Source organism: Triturus cristatus, chromosome 2_2 (genome assembly GCF_964204655.1).
Source record: "Triturus cristatus chromosome 2_2, aTriCri1.1, whole genome shotgun sequence".
Classification (NCBI taxonomy): Eukaryota; Metazoa; Chordata; class Amphibia; order Caudata; family Salamandridae; genus Triturus; species Triturus cristatus.
Window position 1 is genome coordinate 1019257086 of NC_140582.1, and position 24699 is coordinate 1019281784.

Below are 24699 nucleotides of genomic sequence, written 5' to 3' on the forward strand. Positions count from 1 at the left end.
TTTAGTGATTATTTAGAAATAATCTGAGGGGGGAGGTTGTGGGCTTGACTAATTATTTTTGCGAGTTTCTAATTTTCAAATTGCATATAGTTGTAACAGGTGAACTGATAATATTGCACTTCAAACAATAGAGAAATTTAATTTTTAGGTTTTTTTTGTGAGACACCATTTTATTAGAAATGGACGCTTTTTTCAGTTTTTTTATTCTCCGTGCTCCTCCTGCTCATTCCCCACCCAATCAGAGACCTGCTGCAAACTTTCTCTCTTCACAGTCTGCGAACGTCTATCATCACACAGGTAAGAAAGTGTATATTAAGAATGAAACTATTTTTGTGTTCCCTGCGTATCATGTGGAAGGACTTCCACTGGAATCCAATATAGGCTTGCTGAAGATATTATTTTGTAAAGGCATTTGTCTAGAAAAATATTCATATTGTATTTCCACATATCCAGACTACAGTTGCTGAGAGAACGAGGGGAGATTTACCTTACCTTAAGAATAATTATTGCTTGTGACGCTCAGTATTCTGATTTGGCCAAAGTGAGCTAACTATGATCATGCTATGCTGAATTTGCAGTTTTACTAATTTATTGTGCATAAAATGTGTATAAAACTCCCTGGTTTTAGGAATTGGGGGCGACTTCTCATTTTACTGCCGAAACTCTGTCTGACTTTATTGGGATCTTCCATACATCGAATCCTGCCAGAACTCTTTGAGTATGACGCTTAAACCAGACGGGAATAGCTGATTATTAGGATTTATATATTTCTGATGCTTAGTTTGTATTTCTGTAACTGAATCTTTATGGCATTTCTTATTGTATTTGTAATGCCCAAACAGATTTCCTGTCATACATCTTTAAAATGTATTGTTGATCTACAACTCAATTATTGAGTGGTCCAAGTTGCTATTTTTTTTTTGTTTAAATTTTTTTATTAGGGTATTGAATGCATCTTTCCACATTGAACTTCAACGGTTATACAGGTTAATCATTTTAGCACATCATCATGAATCATTAGTTCAGCCTGCAGTGGGTGGGTACATTAATCATGTGGCCATTAGATCCTCCTGATATGGTTAATGATACATATCTCCCACAGGTGTGTTCTGATAGGCCCACATGTATATCGTCGCAGTAGTGCCTATTTGTCCCAAGTTGTCCAGGGTCAACTCTGTCTCCCCTGTTCAGTCTATGCAGCGTTCCCCTCACACCCAATATAATCGTCTGGGTCATGTAACTAGTACATCGGTGTTTGAACTGCCGATGGGATCAACTGCCAACTTTGGGGCGGCTTGGGAAAGGTCGTAGGGAGGGGGGAGAAACTGAAACGGGAAAGAAGGGGAAGTAATGAGCGAATCATGAGGGGGGAGCGGGTGTAGGGCTGGCGGAGAGAAAGCTTCCGTGGTGAACTGTGCATGGACTGAATGCATGTGCGTTGGACGTGTTCTGAGGTGAGCTAGGGGGGGGCGGGTCTACAGACGGGCGCGCTGTGTGTGTCGTGGTCCGCACTCGCCTCTCGTGTCTAGGTGCTCTATCTGTCTAGCGAGCCGCCTGTGCCTACTATCGGTCCCGAGTGATTGGTGGAAGCAGGGAGTGGTCCAAGTTGCTATTTGATTGTAATTGTTATACTTTACTAATTGGATGGGGTCAAGAGAAGTGGGTGGTGTTTCTAGTCACTAGATCAACTGGAGTGAAGCTGCTGAGCTGCCATGGTAAAACTTGGGGTGTTTGAAAATAATGGGGTAAACTCAATTATTAGACTTCAGCACCCACAATTGTGCACATTAAAGGGGAACAAACAGACTTGTAGAATAGGATGACACATGTTTAACAAGCGTATCAGGTACCCTCCTCCAAAATATGTTTGATATACTTTTTCATTTTATCACTAATGCCACTGAATTTCTACTGCCGGGGATTTTTGCAAAAGGAAGATAGGAAAGAAAAGTGGATTTGGAGAGGTTTTTAGATTGAGAATTACATGCTGTTGAATTCAGATTGGATAAACATTTCAAGGGAGTTCCACAGGTAGATTGTAGTAGGGTGAGTGAATTGGGAGAGATCAACATGCATCTCTTGCTTACAGTTCTCCATACATTGCAGGGATTTGTTGTTACATTCCAGTATATTCAAATCTATAACTTGCAGGGTTCTGTTGTGCAATCTCCATAAGAAGCCTCTTTCGGGATGAATCTCAAAATGCATTTTTTGTTCTTAATGTTCTTTTGCGGTGAAATTGTTTTTGGGCAAGTGATGGAAGGTTGGGCATGAGCTCTGGGGGTTGGAATAGGCATTCTTGACTTGAACTGGTGGTATGCAGACATGCTATTAAACTTCACGTCTTACTTCATCTTCCTGGTCCTTGTTTTCTTTCCTATGGATGTCTGAACTTCCAACACTGGCGACGAGGATGGGATGCGGAACTATAATTAAATCCAATCTGGAATATTTTTTGACTTGAACTGGTGGTATGCAGACGTGCTATTAAACTCCACGTCTTACTTCATCTTCCTGGTCCGTATTTTCTTTCCTATGGAGGTCTGAACTTCCAACAAACGTCATGCGTCTATATATGTACTTTACTACTTTGAATGTACCTGCTGCCATCACTACATACTGGCAGCCCAGTGATGTCTTTGACTCTGTGAGACCTCCTCCCCAGTGTTTTCGAATAGCTGCAGTGAGGGCTGTGAACAGTAGGAAATCTCCCCCAGGCAGGTCATAACGAGCTTTTAGGTCATTAAATGGGATCATGGCTCCCCCCTCATACAAGTCTCCTATGATAGTCAGCCCCTGCTCCGCCCAAGCTCCCAACCTCTGCCAGTTACCTCCGTGGGGCAGGGCCTTGAACATAAGTAATGGGATTTCCGGTGCATAGGGGCATCTAATGTTGGTCCGCCGCAGATATCTTTTCCAGAATTTTCAGGCTGTGCTAAGGTCCAGGGTAAGGGTTGTAGTCTTGACACGGAGTCGCAGGATAATGCGGGATAGGAGTGGTAGGGTCCCGAATTCCTCTCTGGGCTCTTCTTCCCTCTGGTGGCGCTCACTACCCACCTGACAGCCCTATTATGATTGTGCTGGGGGGGGCGGCGGTGTGTCTGCGGGGGTCTTGCAGTGGTGGGCAATGTATTTCATTCCATATGTATCGATGCCTGTGTGTACATTCCTACTGCATATGTGTCAGATGCACACATATGCATGATACATGTTGAAAAATACCACTTACTAATTGCCGGAGTCCGATCCATATGTGGGCAGTCCTGGTAATGGGTACATGGCACCAATGCACTTACCTATATTTCCGGGAAGACAGGGTCGTATTCCTTGGGGTGAAGATGTTACAGTGAAGGGGGAGCCGAGAGAAAGAGATCCACATCGAAATCTGTTGCGAAGAACAGGAAAAGGGTGAGTATGCACCCTAAATCCTTCGTCTCCACCGACCTATAGCCGGTGGGAAAGCCAGCTCACAATATGGACTGCGGTCTTGCTCCTCTGTAATGCTCAATGGAGGCTGCCTTCCCCCGACCAGGAACCCGGTGGTCTGGTAGCGGTGCAGGCAGTCCAGCAGCGGTCCCTGCTCAGGCAACACTCCAAACTCGTAATACGGCAGACAACTCACCGCCGTCAGACCACCACTCCAGGGACGGGGGTCCACGGACCACCAAACTCGTAATAAGTCCCTTAGTATGCATGAAAGGAGATCATAGCAGTGTTTAAAGTTATTTTGTACAAAAAAATACATATAATAGCAAAATGTGCCTAACAGCCCTCATACAGTATACTGGTACGGTACCCTGTGTGTAAGCAGTTGAAAAATGTTAGTTTTAAATAAAATTGTAGGTTTTGCAATAGCTAGGACATGATTCAGGCCAGTAAGCCACGTCCAATGCTGTATCTAAATTCCCCAACAAAAAGTTATCTGTTTATAAAAACAAGTGTCTAATTCATTCCCACGATTGCAAATAAGACATATTCCATACACACTGTGTAGAGGTTACAATAGATGATTATATTTCTCTTTCTTTAAAATTTCCACATAACAAACCCTTAATTTAGACTTTCAAATCATGTTTCTGGCAGTTCACTTTCTAGCTAATAATTCTCACATTGTAGGTAGACTATCATTACAGTTGAACCTACATCCACAAAACTGTATTTAATGGGAGAAAATTAACAATAATGTGTGGTGTGAAAAAATTTGGTTGTCGAAGTTTTCTGAAGTGACTATCTTCACAACTTCACAATTCTGCAAAATGTGTCACCTTCATAAACTTTGCAAGCAGTCCATATTTACAGAAGAAGCAGTTGGACAAAAGATCTCTCAAAATTCTCCTGCTAAAAAGTAATTTAATACTGTGTTTCTTTTTCCATAAAAGTGATTTTTTTGCATATCGTTGTAGCTTCATCTACTTTGTGTTTTTATAAAAACAAGGTTCACCAAGTTGTCAAAATCCCCTACCCAGTATTGTTTGTATCTGTGTATTTTCCTGCTTAATAACCACCATCATTTCTACTGGTGGTAAAAAGATATTTTTCAATTATGTTTTACCTCTTCACAAATTTCATTTTACCGTATTACACATAGTCCCTCTTTCCGAGTGTCCCATTATTGTTAGAATGAATACCACACCTTGTATATACTAGTACCACCAGTTGAATTATTTACTCAGTATAGTATTACCTCCTGCACCTCTAAAAGGTATGTAACATGATAATAATACCTGTTTTCCACTGTTTTGAAAAGCGGAATTTGCACTGTACAATATTTTCTCAGCATAAATTATTTCATGTTTTCCCTCGTGAAATGTGTGGGGGAAAGTGTTGTAATAACACACTAACTAGTTGTTATGGATTAGGCAACAAACTCCATTAGCACCCACTTCAGGATTACCTGGCCTTTTGGAATATGGCTTGTGACAATTTTATTGTTAAAAGATAAATATGTGCAAAACTGCTAGCTGTTTGGTAATTGGGTTACTGTACATTTTAAGTGTACTTGTGTTGGAAATGGGATCTGCCAATTTAGTTCTCCAGGATGTTTTGCTTTTGATCACTTGGGGTTTGGACCTTTACTGTGGGTGAGTCTTTTTAGCTGAGTCTCACAGCAATTTCAGGGTAATTGTACTGCAAATGTTTACCTCCAGTGTCCCCATTTTGAGATTGGACTGCTGCAGCGCAGGTAGGGTAATGGGCCCAGGGCTGGTTACCCATGGACAAGTGTGTACAGGCTGGTAGCTGCACACTGGTAACCTGCCTGTGGCAGTTTTGAACTACAAAATGCTTTTGACAGGCCTAAACATTTTAAATGTTAATGCATCAACCCTAAGTAGGCTGTATTGCATATAAAGGCATGGTGCATGATATTCAAAGAAGGACATGTAGAAATTAATGTTGAACATGTTCAAAACTATTTTCACTGTAACAAGTCTGGCTGCTTCCATAGGGAAATACTGGGCTACATTGTTTCATGTATTACATGCTACATTTCTATTGGTAGCAGCTAGAGAAATAGTTAAAGGAGTCATTTAAATAGTAATTTAAATTCTAATGTGATGCTCAAGTCTTATTTTAATATACTATTTTGGAAATTACACTTTTAGAAAGTTATTTTCCTGCCTAAAACAAAAAGGTAGTTTGGCCACTGTTCAGTGTCATAAGACTGCTGATGACTCCTCTGTAGTGAGATGTGTATTGCTCTAAAACAGCGTACAAAGGGCCGTGGGTGTGTGGACGGAGTTTCACTCCTTGACAGGATGGCCTGGGGATTGTGCACAGTAACTTCATTATCTTCAAAGGGGCATCCCCTGTCAAAGGTAGACACACTTAACACCTAGGCCTGCTCTCTCTATTGTCCTGCTAGCCAGTTTGGCTCAAAACCCAATTAATGGGGGAGATACCCCAGAACTGGTTTTGAGTGACCACAAGGGAAGGTTGCCCATTATCATAGCTCTGTCCACAGTAAGAAGGACGCCACTGTATTGGCTAGTCCCAGAATGCTGTGCAGGAGGTTTAGAACAGGGGTGGAGGGATGATGTGGAACCCTAGGACTGGTCAGAAACTTTATACCTGAACTTATAAACCCCTGCTCAAGGGAGAGACAAAGAGCAAGACCCTGAACCTAAACAGCCGCAACACCAGACCCACGGACAGCTGGAATAGGAAGCCAGCTGATACCCCTTCTCAATATGGCTTTAACTACAGCTAACCCCAGGACTAGATGTTTCTACCAGCTGGCCCTGAAAGCTTAGGCAGAGGAGGAGGCTGGAGCAGGGAGCTAGTAAAACAAGCTCCCTGCAAAGTGCTTCCTTTTTTAGGCCAGTTGGGATGCTCCAGGTGGCTAGCTAGAGCTCACCACCAGGAGTCAAATGAGGAAAGTTCTTCTACATTGTCCCATCAGGGTCCAGAATTTGCCAGCTTGAAGATTCTGATCTTTGACCCTTGCCTTACTTGAAATAAATCAAAATTAGTGAGTGGGACTTCACAGCAATGTTCTTTAATTACCACCAGAGTGGGTCAGGACACGTCCGCAAAGTGAAAAGTGAGTGGATGATGACGCCCCTTACATATGCACTGTTCCCAGTCGAGGAGTGCCCCATAATGCCCTGCGAGGGCTTATCTACCTGATTGTGTCTGTTTGTGGTGCCTCAAGGAGGGGCAAGGGCACCACCAGGTTCCCCAGAGAAACATGTGAGGGCTGCAAAGAGCAGATCACCTCCCAGAAAGATTTAAAGCCTCACCCAAACTCTCCTGGGGCTAGAATCCATGGCCCCATTAGAGACTTACTTCTTTTCCAAACACTCTCAGTGCTGCAGCTTTTGCTTTACAACTTGGGAATTCTAGTGAGCAATTCTGTGGCTGTATTTTATGTGGCCTGAATGTGTCAATGTAAGAGCCTGGCATGTTATTTTGATCAATGGTACTTTATTCAAAATACTTTATTATCAATGACTATTGACAGGCATTGCAATGCTTTTCTTAAAGGTAATTATTGCATATTTATATGGTTATTGATACCATTGGTATGATGGCGATTTCTTGGTTTTTTAGAAGGTGGTGACCCCATTGACAAATCCAATAGGCGTGCCCTATATAATGTTGTGGTGACCCTTTGACAAAGCCAATAGGCTTTATTTATTGATGTGGTGACCTCTTGACAAAGTGAATAGGCTTGCCTTATATTTTAATGCAGTGACCCCTTCACAAAGTCAATAGGCTTTCCTTATATATTGATGTTGTAACCCCCCTGACAAAGCCAATAGGCTTGTTTTATTTAAAATGATACCCCTTTAAATAGTGATGTTACATCTGATATAGGTGGGGGTGGGTATTGTGATTATGGGGGTCATATGACCCTCGATGGATAAAATATGATTTGAAAATGTCACCAAAGGTATTTTCATAGGCCCTATGTATATATTTGTAGCTTAATATATAGTATTCAGTAGTGTGTGTGCAATCAATGTGCTTTACCTTTTTCAAAGAAAAAGCACTGACTGAACAATGCAGTATTGAGTGTTGTTGCAGGCCAGAAAAATAGGATTGCTAGCCCGCACCATCTTCCCTGAGTAGGCCTTGAATTGCTCTGCTGTGCTACCCTGGGAGAGTAAAGAGCTACAATGGGGCATTGGACTCCCAGTAAGGAAATAATTGTGGACCTTTTACTTAACGCAGGACTCGCGTCCTGCATAACTAATAACTCATTTTCTTACAACTTTTAGGCTTTGAATATGCTCATAAGTCTCAAAGAAACATATCCTTCAGCACCAACATGCTACATTTCTCCACTCTCAACAAAAAGGAATATGCAAATGAAGAGTGTGTTAATAGGACTTCTTTGAAAAAACATATCAAGCCATTGAGTAAGATTCCCAATCCGAAGGTTATCCTCTGAAGGTGTGGCTTGTGAAAACATGTCCATGCAGATGTCTGGATAGGTTGTAAAACGTCATTTCACGCTTGTGAGCATTCTTGGTCTGTTTTTCAGATGTCTCTCTCCAGCTGGTTATGGTGAAAAGAAAAAGCGGACTGCCTGACCCACGACTGCAGGGAAAGCTGCGAGCAAGGCTTCGCCTTTTAGAAAATGACAGCAAAGAAGTGATGGCTGTCTTTGGTGTAAGTCAAAGGTGATGTTTTTCAGTATACTTCACTTGTACTGTAGCAATCACAGATTGCATCCTTAGATAAGGTGAGCATAATCCAGGGGCAGCAGTACCTACCTGGCACAATGCCCCGGTGTGCACGACACAGACCAACATAAGACACATGCTAACTACCCTGCACTAGGAACAATACTGCATATGGATTTGCCATTTCAAATTGTGGCTCACATATCAATCCAGACAGTTGACTGGCTGGTTTTGTCGAGGCGCAGGACATTTCTCACAGGTGGGTCCTTCTTGCAACTGCATGTGCTTGTTGGAGGATCTCTCTGTGGCTCTTGATGACCCCTTGCTTCCTCCCAGAAGTCTCTCATGGGGGCAGTGCACCTCCTGAGAGTCAGTTTGCCCCTGCATTGACATTAGTAACATGGTGCAGGAGAAAGGTATGCTCATTTGCATCAGTCAATTCAATTTCAATTCAAATAGACTTTATTCGGATTTCAAAAACCATCCATAAAAGCACAAAATAAATTTTAAAATACACACATGATACTACAATTATAATTTATAAAAACAACAATGAGAACTCAAATGACCTTTATACTATACAGTGCATAAAACCACCTTAGATACAATATATGGCAGTATATAGAAAAGGATAAATATGGGTATTATGAAGACAGGACAAATGCGTTACAACACATTAGGTTATTGCAAATCGTGTTTTAAAGTGCAGAGTGCATATCTCGATATAAGATTAATCAATTCTCAAAGACCTGCGTGAGCATACGATAGCATTAAGAAAATTGCTGACTCTAAAAATTAATTCGTCAGATCCCAACATTAAAAAATGTCTATAAGTATAATTGTGATCGGTCAAATCGTGTTTTCTACAATAGGGGATTAAATAGTGCCTTGTAAATTTCATGTAGAAACCACAGCCAAAAATAAAGTGTAACATACTCTGGGTTCCACCATGGTCACAAGGGCAATTTAATTTTTCCAGATTTTTAATGTAACCCAGTGGAAAGCAGATAAGATTAACAATACTCCGGTCCCTAAATCTGAATAGTAAGGTCCTCTTCCATCTGCCCAGTTTTTTACATAAATAGGGCTGTGGTAACATCGGGAATTCAGGGGATGGTTCCTGGATTTGTAAATAATTGATTGTAGATTGTTTCGCAGAATCTACTCTTTCCCTCTCTTTATGGAAATGCTGATAGAGTGCCCTTCTCACTAAATTTTTGTGGGAGCCATCGATCTGGTCGGGGTGTGTAAAAACATGACCATAGTTAACACTCACGAGGCTCTTTTCTACCGCATTAATCCAAGGAATTAAGCCGACATTCTCGCTATTCAAACAGTCCATAATAATCTCACGGGACAAGGAAGCTGCCGGGTTTTTCCAGACCCTTAACCAGAACAATGCGGGTCTGGCTCTTATGAAATCCTCAACATAGTGTAGTTTTAATTCGTTATGGCATACGGTGGTTGGTGCACTAATGACTCCCCCCAAGATTTTCCGACAAAATCTATTCTCTTCTCTCTGTAGTTCGGAACAGTTCGAGAACCCCCAGACTTCAGCACCGTATGTACCAGTTGGGAGGCATTGGGTCCGATAAATTTGTAATAAACTGGAAACCACGTCCGCCTGGCGCGGTTGACGGAGAGAGGTGACAGAGTTAATCGATTTGGAGAGTTTATTTCTCCCCATTGCAACGTGCGGTTGCCACGAGCCGCTATTGGAAAATAGCAGACCCAAATATGGGAAAGTGCAAGTGCTTTTTAAGGAATTTTGACCTATCACAATCTTTGGGATTTTATAATTTTTAGGGCCGCAGGTCATTATAAAGGATTTACTAAAATTAGTGCACAAACCTAAGTCAGACATATAATCAACAAATCCCGATATTAAAATACGCAGGGCATTCGGAGTGCGGCCCATAAGTACCGCATCATCCGCGTAGAGTAGCGCCGGGATTGGTTTTTTATTAATGATAGGAACGTCTTTTGTCAAGTTACATAAAGAATGGGTTAATTCATTGATGTATAATATAAAAAGCAAGGGGGCCAGAACGCAGCCCTGTCTGACCCCCTTGCCTATTAAAATTTCGTTTGAGACCTCGCCTTCATTATTTATTCGGACGCGGGCCTTCAGGTTGCGATGGAGGTTGGCCAAAAAGTGGACTAGTGGTTCATCTAAGCCGTAGTTTAAAAGAATGGACCATAAGCGGGAACGGTTAACAAAATCAAATGCTGAGCTTAGGTCCATGAACCCAAAATACAGAGGGGATTGTTTGGCTCTTGTGTATTTAGCCATTATAAGATTGAGGTTCAGACATTGTTCCACCGTGCCAAGTTTGCTCCTAAAGCCTAGCTGGCAACGGTGGATAATAGAATTATCATCTGCCCATGTGCTAATTCTATCAAATAGGACCCTACCAAGGACCTTCAGGGTATTATCGATCAATGATATTGGTCGATAACACCCCGGGTCCAACCTATTTCCCTTTTTGAAAATGGGTACGATGGTACTACTGGACCATGTCGAGGGGATAGATTTCTTACTCAAGTTGTTAAAAAGGTTACAGAGTAAGGGGGCCCAGAAGCTTGTGTTAGATTTAATCTGGTCAATAGACAGGCCATCCGGGCCTGGTGCCTTGTTACCAGCACTATTTCCAATGGCTTCCTCTACCTCCTCTAATGTTATGACTATGGTACTGTCGGGGAAATTATCCTCGGTATGATCTCCAGCTTCCGCATATAGTTTTGAAAAGTGGGTGACCCATGAGTCTCCTGTGATGTTGCAATTGATCGGGGTGGTGTTACTTCCCAGGGCTCTCAAGTTCTTTACATCTCTCCAAAACCCAGTTGAATCTTTTAAGGCAGCAGATTTCATTAGATTATCCCAGTGACTTATTAAAAGCTCCTCAGTTCTAACTTTTAGTGCGTGTTTATATTTGGAGCGTAGTGAACTGACAAGGGACACATCTCGGGGTTTAACTGCCAAGGCCTTTCTGAGTTCTCTATTGGCCCTCGAACAATTAGTGTCGAACCATCTTTGGTTGGTTACATTATGTTCTTTTGACGGTCTGGATATTGCCCTTTTTATAACTATGCATAAATCACAAAAAGACTTAATTATATCGGGGCCACCAAATGCTAAACATTTAGAGATCAACAGAGGATTATTCCTGATCACAGTAGATAGGATCTCTTGGTTGTCGATCCCTCTCCAGACAATCCTGAGCCCGTCTGTGGAGACAGTAATATTTTGGGCTCCTGTCTCATGTGGGCCTATAGGTTTTTTAATAGATTTAAGTTGGATTACTATGGGCAGATGATCGCTATATGAGCTACTAACAACCTCGGAACTAAATAACACTTCGCTAAGGAGGGAAGAGGTAAACATATAATCAATCGTAGTTGAACTACCACGGCCAATGTAAGTAGGGGCCGGCTCAATTCCCTCAGGGGATCCACAATAGCTCATTACATCATCTAAATCCCTGCTATGTAATAAATCCAATAATTCAGCACCTCGTCTACAGGGCGGGGATGTATAGTGGATGTGGGCATTAAAATCTCCACCGACACAAATGCCATCAAATTGGCCAAACTTTTCTCCATTTGCAACTTCATCAATAAAATTAAACAGTTCCAAAAAAATAGGATTTGGATGGTTAATAAAATCATTATTATAAAAGTTTATAAGACAAATTCTTAACCTTGCAACATATTTCACAGCTATCAGATGTTTACTGACCACATGTAAAGGTTCAATTTTCACGTCCTTAGAGATTTTTGCCCAGATGGATAGACCACCACTTGGTCGCCCCGAAACGGAGGGCAAAGCAGTAAGATTATGACAGAAAAAACCCTCCAGTAATTGGGCGCATGTGCACCACGTTTCCTGCAACATTACCACATCAAAGTTACTTATCCAGGTAACCCATTCTTTAATTTTCATCTTACTTGAGAGCCCAGCAATATTCCAACTAATGACACTAAGAGTATCAGTTGGTGGAATAGTGGTGGGAGAAGGAAGGGCAATGGAAAAGTCGGGGCGTGCTACATGGGGTGGAATTGATCCATCTGGGCAGGACTTATAGGTGTTTATAGATTTTGCCATTTCCAAAGGCGTTGTGCTAATAACCTTATCCAGTGTAATAGTAGAAGTTAATAGTGGTCAATCTAAGCTTCCTAATTCTGATAGAGCAGAAAATCTGTTGGATAAAGGAATGGTATTAGAGGCCGTTTGAAATATTCTGTGTGGGGGCCTGTAAAAGTGGCCCAATGGGTGAAGAGTTATGGCAGTAGATGTACTGGCATAGGTGTTATGTGTGTCTAAAAAGAATCTTACAGAGCTCGGGTGTCGGAAGTTGATCACTATACGGTCCCCACTAATATTTTTGTGTTGTGGGCCCACCCAACTTACCCGACGGGTTGATATAATCTCATTTGATATGTTCCATCTTGCCCCTTTATGTTTAGTCAGCCAATCAATGCATTTATTATGCAATTGTGGCCATGACTCGCTTTGGTTTTCATTAAGGGCTGGTACGCCTGCTAACACAAGAACATATGGGCAGGCTTCTGGGGGTAAGTGAAGTGATGGCCCTAAATTATTAGTGGTACTATTTCTTAGTAACGCACCTCTGCTTGTACTTACACAGTCAGTAATCACACACAAATGAGGAAATGCACCTCTAAGATCAAGCGGGGCAAAATGTTACACCTTACAGAAGAGGCCACACAAGCATTTGTGGCCCTTTCTATAGTACGGATATGTCTCAGGGCTGCAGAAGCCTGTTGTGTTCCTTGGCCACTTCAATAATATGGCCTCAGTAGTGAAGAAAGAAGGTTTGTCGTTGGAAGACTGGTAAGCAAAATTCAATATGATTTAATTGCTCAGGAGCTGGCAAAGGAATGGTGCTTCCACGAAGGATATTGAGGTTACATCATTAAGAGTAGTCAAAGTTCACGGGACAGTTACAGGAGAGTAATTGCAAGTCTGTCACAAGGGAGGTCGAAAGGTCATTATGCACAATGCCACACACTTGCTGCACTTGTAAATAGTTTTTAAAAACAAGCCTGCGCTGTTTTTTAATCATGTGACCTGTAACACATCCTACCAATAAATGGTGCGAAATGCTGGAGTTGCATCCTTCTTTCTGGGAGGTCATAGAAATCCGAGATCCAAGAATAACCTCTCGCTGGACACTTACACTTGTATATTTAAACGTGTATGCACTTACCATCCACTTGGGCAACACACCTAGAAACTGGAGATATACACCTTCACGGATCACAGATGCCTCATTGCCTCACAGATTTTCGTACTGCTGCACTTAGATCTTGGTCCAAGTTAAAAAGTTCTCATTTTAGCACACTGTCATCCTGACTGTGCTCAAGGAAGACCCCATCACTAGAATACCTTCATCTGATGCTTAAATGCTATTGACATTGATGTGTGGTTGGGAGGATTGAGCAGAGGTCCACGGATCCTAGGACTGGATATTATTGCCTTTATTCAATAAAGTATTCTTGGGAGGAGCTTTTGCTCGAGGCGCTGGACCACTCCAGCCTCGTATTCAAAACAGTTTTTTAGGTATTGAGCATTTGCTCCTCTTTGCATAGCATGGGTATTTTGAGCAGTAATTAAGCTAATTTTTCTTTGGTTCATTATTAGTCGAAGAAGGCAGTTGTCCGGTGTTAATCTTAAGAAAGGTCTTTATTGAGTACATGACACAATCTTCATATATGCTTTTATAATTGGTGCTCTGAAGATGAAGTAGCCAAATAGCCGACATGTGTTTCGCCCTCTGGTCAGTACGACCTGGGCTTTCTCAGGGTTGGTCAACAAAAAATGTCCCGGGTCAATCCCTCACAAAGGAATATTAATATGCAAATAAGGAGATCTCTTTGCTTCTGCACCCCGCCGTATTATAGATGCAGGCGCAAAGGTAAAGAAGCTGTTAGGAGGTGTGCTGACAGCGCCACTTAAAAGGTGGCCCACTGTCAGTGCGCCCCCTGATGGCAGCCCTCTGGAAAGGGTGAAGGAGATCCTGTGGACCCCCTAGACCTCCTCTTGCAGACGCGTGCAGTCACTCACTGCGCCCGCCTGCAAGGGGATTTCTCACCCCTCTAAAAAGTGCAGGCGGAGTGCCGCCTACACAGTGGAACACGGAGTGGCTGCTTCAAAGCCGCTCCGGATTTCACTTGAACATAGCTGCCCCCAGGGCTGCACGACTTTGCGGCTGCCCTGGGAGCAGCACACTCGATCCAATATGACGCACTCTTCTTGTTAGCGGCGAGCGCACCTTTGGAAAGTTGCACCTGGTGCTAACAAGAAAAATGCGCCGCATTGTACAATAGAGCCCCCGGATCTTACATATAGGGAGGAGCGCGGTGCTATGAAGTCTGCTTTTACCAAATTTGAACAGCTCTTAACAAAAAATGATAAGCCTCTTGCCAAAGCTGCCTATTCCATTAAAATGTTATTCTACAAAAAAGCACGTTTCTCAGCGAGATACTTTTTCTTTATTGCAACAGAGTTTGTTGTAATGTCTTTATATGCCTTTACATTGGCATAAGCTAAATGGCTGCTGTTGTGAAACGCTTGGTATGCTGATAGTGTTAAAACTTTTCTTCAGGTTCTCTAATGACAGACATTTTAATGCTGATATTCCCAATCTTATGATACGTTACTTGGAAACGAATCCATTGCTGTAATTGTTCCTATTTACAGTTCTATATAGATATCAGATGCTGAACCCGGCCAATGAAAAGGGGGATTAATAACCATTGATGAAAAATCCTGATAGTGTGCGTAATTCAACCGTGGTACTGACTCAGTTCCCTATGGTTACTGCTTACTGACAACTTGCAGAATGCCTCGTTCCAGCTGGCTCCAGGCTATGATCAGAATAGATGTCTCAGAAATTTCAGAAGGGAGAAAGGAATTGATGCTATCACCAGCAGTGCACCGTCCATAGTCGTGTTTAGGTGGTGCCCCACCACTATGAGCCACCACCCACTGTGCTAATCTAGCATTGATCTAAGCCAGGGCACGAGTTGAGGGTATACTCGGGTAGACAGCGTCTACCCAATACTTTCACAGGGTGGAGGCCATCTACCCTGCCAAAAAAGGGGCCCCACAGAAATATGCTGGACTCGTAATTTTCAGACACATTCTGCAGCGCCTGCACGTTGCGTTCCGTGCAGCAGTGTGCAGGTGGGGAGGGAGCTTACCAGATTCCAGCTGGGCCCATAACCAAGGCCGAGGTTAAGAGGCCATCAGGTCTCCTTTTGTTGGAGTATCTTACCTGGGAGCTATCTGGAACCTCACACCTAAATTCAAACACAATGGGAAAGAAAGGGACGCAGCTTGTTTTTACTTCAAGGGGAATTTAAGAGAGGTATGCTATTGACTTTATTAAGTCCCTATATATAAGAGATATGCATGCACTATAAGAATGTCAGCTGAGCTGGTTTGTCATAGTATTTACACAAATAACAATTGAAATACCACTATTTTTTTTCATTTCTTTTATAGTGCTACTCATCCGGATGCAGGGTGTCAGAGCGGTTTACATCATACGTACATATTATACATTGACAATAAATCATTAAAGTGTGTAAACCAATGTACTGGATTTGTTACATAAAACTGTGAGGGTTACAATTTAGTAGTCACATGTCCTTCATAGCTCTCTGTGCTATATTAGAAGGATTTCAATTTATGAGCTGCACATAACAAAAGGATCTTGGTGTTAAAAGCAGTAACCCACTTACCTAGTTACATACATTAAAAATCTGTCACCTGCATATTACATGATTTGTTTGCAGGAGACATAATAACCCTCTATTCTACTTTGATTAAAAAATGGGACTAGATAAAACCGAGATCTCTCCAGCAAGTGCATTAACCTCAGGAATTATCTTTCCATTATTATTATTCCCTAAGATTTTCTGGGCACACAAAGATACCTACAGCGAAGCCTCAACTCCATAAGATCTTTTCAAATGTAGACTTTGTAAACAGCTGAGCAGAATAGATTCAGTGCTATGTTTATCCTTGTTGGCAATTTGTTTGTGGCAGAGTTTTAAAAAATAAATGTATAAACTGAGGTCCAGATTTTGCATCGGGATTGCATTACTTTTTTGGCACAACCCCAATGTAAAATCTAATTTAATAAATCTTTTAATGTGCTAAAATGTACTCGTGATATGTGTGAGGTCTTAAGATCTGATGTCACTTCCTGTGATGTCAGTCCCTGGGAGTTCATGGGTTGTGATGCCACGTCCTGTGTTGTTATATCCTGCGAAGCCACATTCGATGTCACGTGGCGTAATCCCACACACTGTGATGTCACACGCCATGATTTCGCTTGCATACTGCCTAACTTGGTTAGCCCCCTGCTTCTGTTTTTTAGGACTTGTACCCTGATCTATGCCATATATTTTTAGACATAGTTATTATCAGACACTATGGATTCAATAGCTCAGGCCAGCTGCTGTACCCACTTGCATATACGACATTACGTAAGCAAGGGCGTGGCCTTTGTAATGGCGTGGCAACAATATCTTGATTAGCACATCAGTGAGGGAAAGCTGCTTGCTTATGTGTAAATTACAGCATATAACCAATCCCATGGCGCTGCGAATGTGACATCCGCAGTATAGGCATGTCAGCATGCTGTGTGGTGAGGGGTTGGGAACGGATATTAGAGCTCTCTTCTCATTGCACGCAGTGGAGGGGTGGATTTTCAGGCTCAGCCAATCTTGACGCTGCTCACTGGTTAGAAAATTAAATAAAGATCCTGCAAGAGCGGCATTGGGATAGGCTGAGATGAGTTCTGTAGCACAACGTTACCCTTCCAGGCAGGAGCACAGTAGATCCAGACACGGTGGGGCGGAGGAAGTGATTGGCCATGTCTGATACTATGCCCAACTGGCCTCCTGCGGTGTGCACGAGGGATGCAAAGCTGATGGAATCAGTAACGTCAGTGTGCCAGTATTGATTTGTAGCTTATCTGCCTTCAGTCCGCTTTTTTCAAAATGACAGGACAGTAGTTAAAAAAACGAAGGGGCTTATTTATGAGAAGCTTGTGCCGCCTGAACATCACTTTTTTTGGCACTCCGGCAGTGCGAGCCTCTCAATCATATCCGTGAGGCGAGGCAAAGCCACTCTCCCTGGCTTTGCATGGCCTCATAGATATGGAGTAAGAAAAGGCAGCTGAAGTCACTGCCTTGCCTTACCCTGCATCAAGGAGGTGTTGCAGGGGGTTTTCCCACACAACACTCATGGATTTTGACGCTGCCCCAGATTTACTTATCGCATTAACCTGGGGCAGCACTAAACCCTTACGTCTTTCTAGAACAGGTGTAACAAGGAGAAATATTTTTATTTTTCCTTGTTTTTTCCTCTTTCCATGTGTGCTGCATTCTGCAACACATATAGAAAGAGGAAAACACCTCGGGATGGTTTGGTTTTTGTGCAGGAATGATCCCCTTCCTGCTGAAAAACAATCCTGCCTGCAACGGAGGCATCATTGCACCATGGTGCAAGAGTGCCTACATTGATGCTAGGCATAAACATTGTGTGCCAGCACAGGGAAATGGCAGGAATGCACCGTATTTCAGCCCCTGAAAGAGATCACCCAGATGGGCCTTGGCCCTGGGTGGATGGGGCGCAGTGAAGACCATGAGATAATGTACCCGCGAATGTAGGAGGCTCCAGAGAGTGGCAGATGGCCTGCAGCTGACTTCTGGAGATGTGCGCTGACACCAGGTAATCGTCGGGGCCCGGACCCGGATGAGGACGGAGATCGGCGGTTGGCACTGGCCCTGGGCTGGCGATCTGACTGCAGCACGGCCAGCACCCAAGCAGATAGGAGTGCAGGGGGCCAACTACGAGGGGCCGCTTACTGAGATATGGCAGGTTGCGGCACGAGGAGAGGAGGGCCCAGACGGGACAGAGGGCTCTGGACTGCCGCATGAGGAGGAGACCCGGCTGCAGGGAGGAGGCGCGCCGCATGCAACCACTGGCACTGCCCTGGCTAGAGATGGGAGTCATATAGCCGCGGAGCGGTAAGTGAGGGCCCTATTTACCTGAGGGGCAACAAACTTTCGGAACTGGGTCAATGGCGGAGGCTCCTGCTTAACTGCTGGCCTGGAGGAGGAGAACTGAGCTGCTAGCTGCCTGCAGCACTGGCCCCCCTGACAAGGTGCCCTGACCCAGAACCTGAGAAGAGGGTCGGCAGAGTTGCACCTGCATTGCCCTGGAGGAGCCACCATAGAACGCAATATTAACTAAAAGGGCAAAAATAAACCCTTCTGAACAAAACGAGAGCTTGCTCAGTGGTGGGCCAGCATAGATAGATTGGACTGCTTGGCTGAGGAGCGCAGAATCTTCCTGGCTATTTCCCTGAAAGTGGGGAAGACCGAGGAGCTGGGCCACCCCTGATCCTGGGGAGTCAGAGAAAAAGAGGGCAATGAGAACAGGGTACAACGCTGTCCTTGCCAGCCGTGGGGTTGTGAAATGCCTTGACAGGATGAAAGCAGCAACCGGCTGTTGGCGCCCGATGGAGGCCCGACGAGTGGTGCGAGCAGTGACGGCAGATAACATTGCCCAGGTACAGCGGTGTAGGCCTCGCATCGAGATGTCCAGTGCAGAACTAGCCCCCTGAATGTATTTGACGGCAGAGCGCCTGGTGCTCGGCGTGACCGACTCCTGCTAGGGTGCCTGCTCAAAGCTGAACCCTCGGAAACAATGGGCAAGCCCACCAAACGGAAAGAAGTAGACCAGCCTGAGACAATGCTGCCTCTGACATTGGGAACAACTACGCCGACAACCCCAGAGGCAGGCGACGCATCTGCGCTCCAAGACATACTTCAAGCTATCAAAGCCTCCAGAGAAGCTCTGGAACCCAAAATCGATACAAGCGGCACAGACCTCAGCTTGCTGAAAGATGACCACAGAAAGCAGGCGGAGAAGGTGATCGGCAATGAGCGAGCATTGGCAGATATCTCTCCAGCTACGGCCACAATGCAGAAGCAGCTGCAGGCTGTGGAGGCTAAGGTGCGGACACTCGAGATGAGGGCAGAAGACACTGAAAACCACTCCCGCTGCAACAATATTCGGAGCAATGGTTGTGCACAAATGTGGCCCCCGAGGGCCTCTCGGCTTTCTTCGCCCTTGAGAGAGTGCACAGAGTCTCGGCCAGGCCTCCGCCCCCAGAGCTCCCCTTCGGCCCATGATCGTGAAACCATACTAGCAATGGCATGCAAAAAAGGGGAGCTGAAGGTATCTAACGTAATGGTGTGGATTTTCCCAGACTTCTCCAAAGGGGTCCAATGACAGAGGAAATTCTACCAAGAAGGTAAAAGGAAACTGCAGCAGATTAATCTCCAGTACTCCATGCTCTTTCCGGCAAAGCTGAGAGTGGTGTCCTCAGATGAGCTGAGGTTCTTTCAGACCCAGTAGGAAGAGAGGGACTGCCTAGAACTCCGAGGCGAACCAAGACCCAGCACAAAGATCCGCGAGCGAGGGCACCCACGCAGGAGTCCCAGACGCGTGAGTCGTCAGCAAAAAGTAACCCTGCCATCTCAGGCTGAAGCTAGGCTGGGACTGCAAAAAGCAGCAGAGGTAGTGGCCCAAATAAGCGGGGGCCAGCCAGAGCAGGACACGTCAAAGCAGGAACTGCTTCCTTAGGACTATGAGTTGGACCCGGAATCTCACACTTCCAGAACATTCCCCTTGGAGATGCCCAAGGTCACACCACGTACTGCAGATGATATAATTTAGCTCATATACCCCCATGCTGACTTGCCGAACTGATCTGCAGCCCGGGTCACTGCTGCCCCTACGCCAGCAGAGCCTGCCATATTGTTGGATCACGCACTTTAAGCGACGGCTCCACAGAAATTCCCAACTATGCTTAGCTGCCTGGAGAGGGAGCGTGGCACCCCTTTACTTTGCGGAGCGCTATGGAGGATCTGCTCCAAATGTTAATGTACATAGATATGGTTTGGGCGGGTGTCCTGTTGCTGCTGGCCCTGGGAAGGGGGAGTTTGGGTTGTTGGCTGATGCCATTACAGTTGGGGCTTAGCGAGTTGCACATAAAATACACACAAAGCAAGTGGGAGCACAAGAGAAGGAGGTGGCGGAACTGCAGATATGGCACTACAGGGGGCTTCACTCCACACAGACACCGCACATGGCCAATGACTTAAGATATAAATATATGACATGGAACGTCAGGGGAATGCAGATCATGGTGAAAAGGTAAAAAGTGTTCTCCAATCTCCATAGAAGGGGAGAGCACATTGCGCTCCTACAGGAGACGCATCTCACCATGAAAGAAGACAAGGTGCTGAAAAAGCGATGGCGAAGCCAAGCGTACTTTACCACATACTCGGCGTATGCCAGAGGAACTATCATATGGGTAAAAGCAGGTGTCCCCTTTCAACTCACAGACACTGTGATTGATGCATAGAGTAGATATGTGGTCATAAAGGGCTTTTAGATGGCAATGCTCCCAATGCAGACCAAGGTGTCTTTTTCGATCAACTGTCCCTGCGCCTGGCTCCATAGCTAACCACAGCGTCACTCATAGGAGGTGACTTTAATTGTGTATCGAACACCATGCTGGATCGCTCACATCCGCCACTGCAGGACTCCCAGACGACCTGCATAGCCACAGTATTCTCTGACTGGCATCAACAATGGGGCCTGGTGGACTCTTGGAGACGCTGACGCCCGCTGGGTTGAGATTATTTCTATTTTTCAAGCCTTAATGAACTACATGTCCGATTAGACTTATTCCTATCTACCCCTGATGTCCATAGCTTAATTACTGTGATAGAAAACCTGTCCCGCACTATCTCGGACCATGGCCCGGTACTACTCCGGCTGCAGTGGGCGCACCCCAAACCTTCCATCCCCACATAGAAACTTTAACCTGAATCATTGGAGGACGAGGCCTTCTGGGAGGCGGTTAGGACCAGAATTAGTTGACTACTTTGCTGATAATGTTGGTTTTCGGCCAGTCCCCAAATTGAATGGGACACCATTAAAGTCGTGCTGAGGGGGCATTGCGCTGCCAAGTCTAAAGGGGTCCGGCAATCTCTCTTAAAAGATATAGAGACTGCTGAGGCTGGCTTACGCGATATTGAAGCCAGGCGACCGGAAACCCCCGAGCTTCAGCACAATCTGGTGGCAGCAAAAAAGGAGGGGGCAACGTAAGAGGAAAGGCTCTGATGTTTCGATTACCGGATGTACATGGATAGAACACACGCCGAGCGAGATAAATTGGGCGCACTATTCGCAAGCTATTAGTCGACCCTGTACTCGAGCCACATGGCTGGCAACCAGCAAGAAGCACGCAATTGGCTGTCTGACCTCCAAATCCCACAGATAACGGAGGAAGAAGCAGATGCTCTAGGAGGAGATACAACTTCTCAATCACTATCAAACAGATGGCGTGGAATATAAGACCGGGTACGGACGGGTTCCCAGTAGAGTTTTACTCCACATACTGTGTGGAGCTGGTCCCCCAGTTGATTACGCTCTACGAGGTGGCCCAAAACAATGGCTGTCTGCCGGACACAACCAGAGAGGCCATAATAGTCCCTGTTTTAAAACCAAACAAAGCGGCCCATGACACAACAGCATACCATCCACTGTCAATGCTTAATATAGATTATAAAATCCTAAACTGCATACTCGCTACCCGTCTTTTGCCTTTTATGACCACTCTGGTGCATAAGGACCAGTCTGAATTAATTCCTTCCCACAATACGGCAGGAAATATACGACATCTCTTATCTAGGCGAACAGGGAAACCCCAGAAACAGCAGCGATCCTGGTGGTGGACATTGAAAAAGCCTTCAATAGCCTAAAATGGCGCTACTTGTATGAAGTCATGGCAAGCATGGGGCTGAGTGAGGGATTTATTAAATGGACCAAACTCCTATATACTGGACCCATGGCTCGAGTGCCAACTGGGAGAATTATATCACAAAAGTGGCCTGTAGGGCGCAGCACCAGACAGGTCTGCAAGTGCTCCCTCTTGCTTTTTGCCCTGGCTTCGGAGCCACTGGCAATTGCAGCATGAATGGGGCAGTTCTGTAGCGGGCTGCAAGTCCGAAACACATGCCACCTCATTGCACTCTATTCTGATGACCTGTTGCTGTTCCTAGAGGGGAGGGAGGGGAACTTGGCGGGAGCCCGCACTCTGCTAGAGAGATTCGGCTCCATGTCAGGCCTGATGGTGTGCTGGGGAAAGTCTCAGCTTTTCCTGGTGACCCCGACAGGATGCCCCCTGGGGGACTTGGTGAGATTATGCTGGGAACCTAACTGCCTACCATACCTAGGTGTCGAAATATACCATGCCTGGCTGGATACCTAGGCAACATAGGGAGAGCCCTACGAGGGCTGAGAGCATCCATGGACTTCTGGCAAATGCTACCACTCTCGGTAGCTGGCAGGATTGCTCTTCTTAAAATGATATCGCTCCCTCATCTGCTTCTTATTTTAACACACTCCCCCTATGGATATCTGCAGATTTTTTAGAGATTTTAATTCCCAAGTCTGGGCCTTCATCTGGAACTCGGGATGACATAGGATCTCGCTCACAACTTGGCAGCGCCCGATAATGGAGGGCAGTCTGGCAGTGCGGGACATGGCCCAGGAGCGCCAACGAGCAGCGGCCCCTACACTGACCATGCCTTCAATGGGTGACTTGACCTGAGTGTTTCTTAGAATATATAGACTGTCCTGAACTGACTCCCACGAGCTCAAGGTGCAGGTGACATTCTGGTGCCAGGTGACATTCTGGTGCCGGGGATTGCAGAGAATGGGGGTGAGGGTACCGTACTCGCCAAACATCGCGATGGGTATGCTAAAGGCCCTCCCACATAGAGGTAACTGGCGGGACCTAGAGATGTGTATAGAATCTGGGTCGACCAAAATGGGCAACCTGTACAGGGACAATGCATTGCTGCCGTTTGAAGAGTTCCGAACGGTGTTTGACCTACCTTGGGGATGTTTCCTATTACACAGCACTGTCACTGCAGCTATCCGTAAGCATTGGAGAACAGGGTCCATGGAGACCCCGATTTTTTGTGTTTTTTTTAGTGTCAGAGGCATAGAATTCCTGAGTTTGGCAGTGGCCACTGCAAAGCTATTGCCTTCTCGGGTAGCTCTCCTGAATTTAGGTACAACCAAATGTGCCTGGAAGGAGGATCTTAAAGTCCTAGAAGGGATGTATTGTTGAAAGAGTTGTTTGATGGATTCAGGACCCACAAGATGAAGGGCCTTAAAGGCTATGCACAAAGATTTCAATATCACCTGCTTTCTAACCAGGAGCCAGTGAAGTGAGGGGATTGATATTTTGGTATTACTAAAAGCAATCTGGCCGCTGCATTTTGGACCATTTGGAGCTTGTCTAGAGCTTTCTTATGGGTAGTCAAAAAAAGCCCATTGCAGTAGTCTATTTTTGATAAGACCAGAGCAGTGATCACTGCTTTATGTAGGTCTTGAGGGATAAAAGGAAAAATCTTCCTAAGTGATTTGAAACTAAAGAAACACGATGAAGTGATGGCATTGTCGTGTCCCACAAAGGAGAGTTTTTCACCAAATTGGACTCCCAGATTTTTCACCTCAGGCACAGGAGTTGGGAGCACACCCATTTCTTGAGGCCACCAGTTAGGGGACCAAAATGATCGGTGATTGCCAAACAACAGTACCTCAGTTTTATCTGAATTTAGTTTCAAACAATTGTTGCACATCCAACTACCAACCTGTAACATGCAGTTGTGGAACCTTTCTGCCATGCTGTCCGGGTTTTCTGTGACTGACACTACATTTTGGGTGTCGTCAGCACAGGACACAACCGAGAACCCAAAGCCCTTGATCAGAGAGGCTAAAGGGGTAACAAAAGATAAAAAAGAGTGGGACTCAACGCCGACCCCACAGGGAAGAGTAAAAGAAACAGATCTGTGACTGTTATATCCCAGGAACTGCGTTCTGTCAGTGAGAAAAGATCTGAGGAGCTTGAGAGCGGTACCTCTAACTCATATCTTGAACAGGCCTTTGATAAGAAGTTCATGACTGACAGTATCGAACGCTGCCTAAAGATCTAACAGAATTAGGGCAGCGTTCCCTCCTTTATCCGAGGTTGTTCTGATATAGTCAGCAGCTGTGATCAAAGCTGTCTCAGTGCTGTGTTGGCTTCTGAAGCCAAATTGGGAGGAATCCAGTAGAATATGATCCTGGGTGAATGGAGAAATCTCGGTGTTTATGGCTTTCTATATCAGCTTGGCCGGAAATGGAAGTGGGGAGATAGGCCTGTAGATGTTGGGGTTGTCTGCATCCAGATTTGTTTTTTTTTAAAAGAGGAAGAATTGATTCAATTTTCCAACTTTTGGGGAAGTAACCAAGGTGAAGCATTTAGTTAAAGATCACTAAGACGTGTCCAGGAACTATAGCAGGGGCTAGTTGTAAAACTCTAGGGGGCAAGGGTCAAACGGCGACACTGATTTGATTTGATTTGATTAAACAGGTTGGTTACTTGATCAATTGTAAGGG

At 44.8% G+C, this 24699-nt stretch overlaps 1 protein-coding gene across 3 annotated transcripts in view; it reads left to right on the top strand.

Annotated features, from left to right (window-relative positions):
* Window positions 1-24699, top strand: part of SH3TC1 (SH3 domain and tetratricopeptide repeats 1) — a 256428-nt gene that overhangs the window by 54858 nt on the left and 176871 nt on the right. For 2 of the 3 annotated variants that reach the window (XM_085642478.1, XM_085642479.1), the window contains exon 4: window positions 7988-8115. In XM_085642478.1, coding sequence (XP_085498604.1) covers window positions 7988-8115 — 128 coding nt within the window. Of the gene's footprint in view, window positions 1-7987; window positions 8127-24699 lie in introns of all 3 variants that reach the window. The other variant, XM_085642480.1, reaches the window with a different exon arrangement.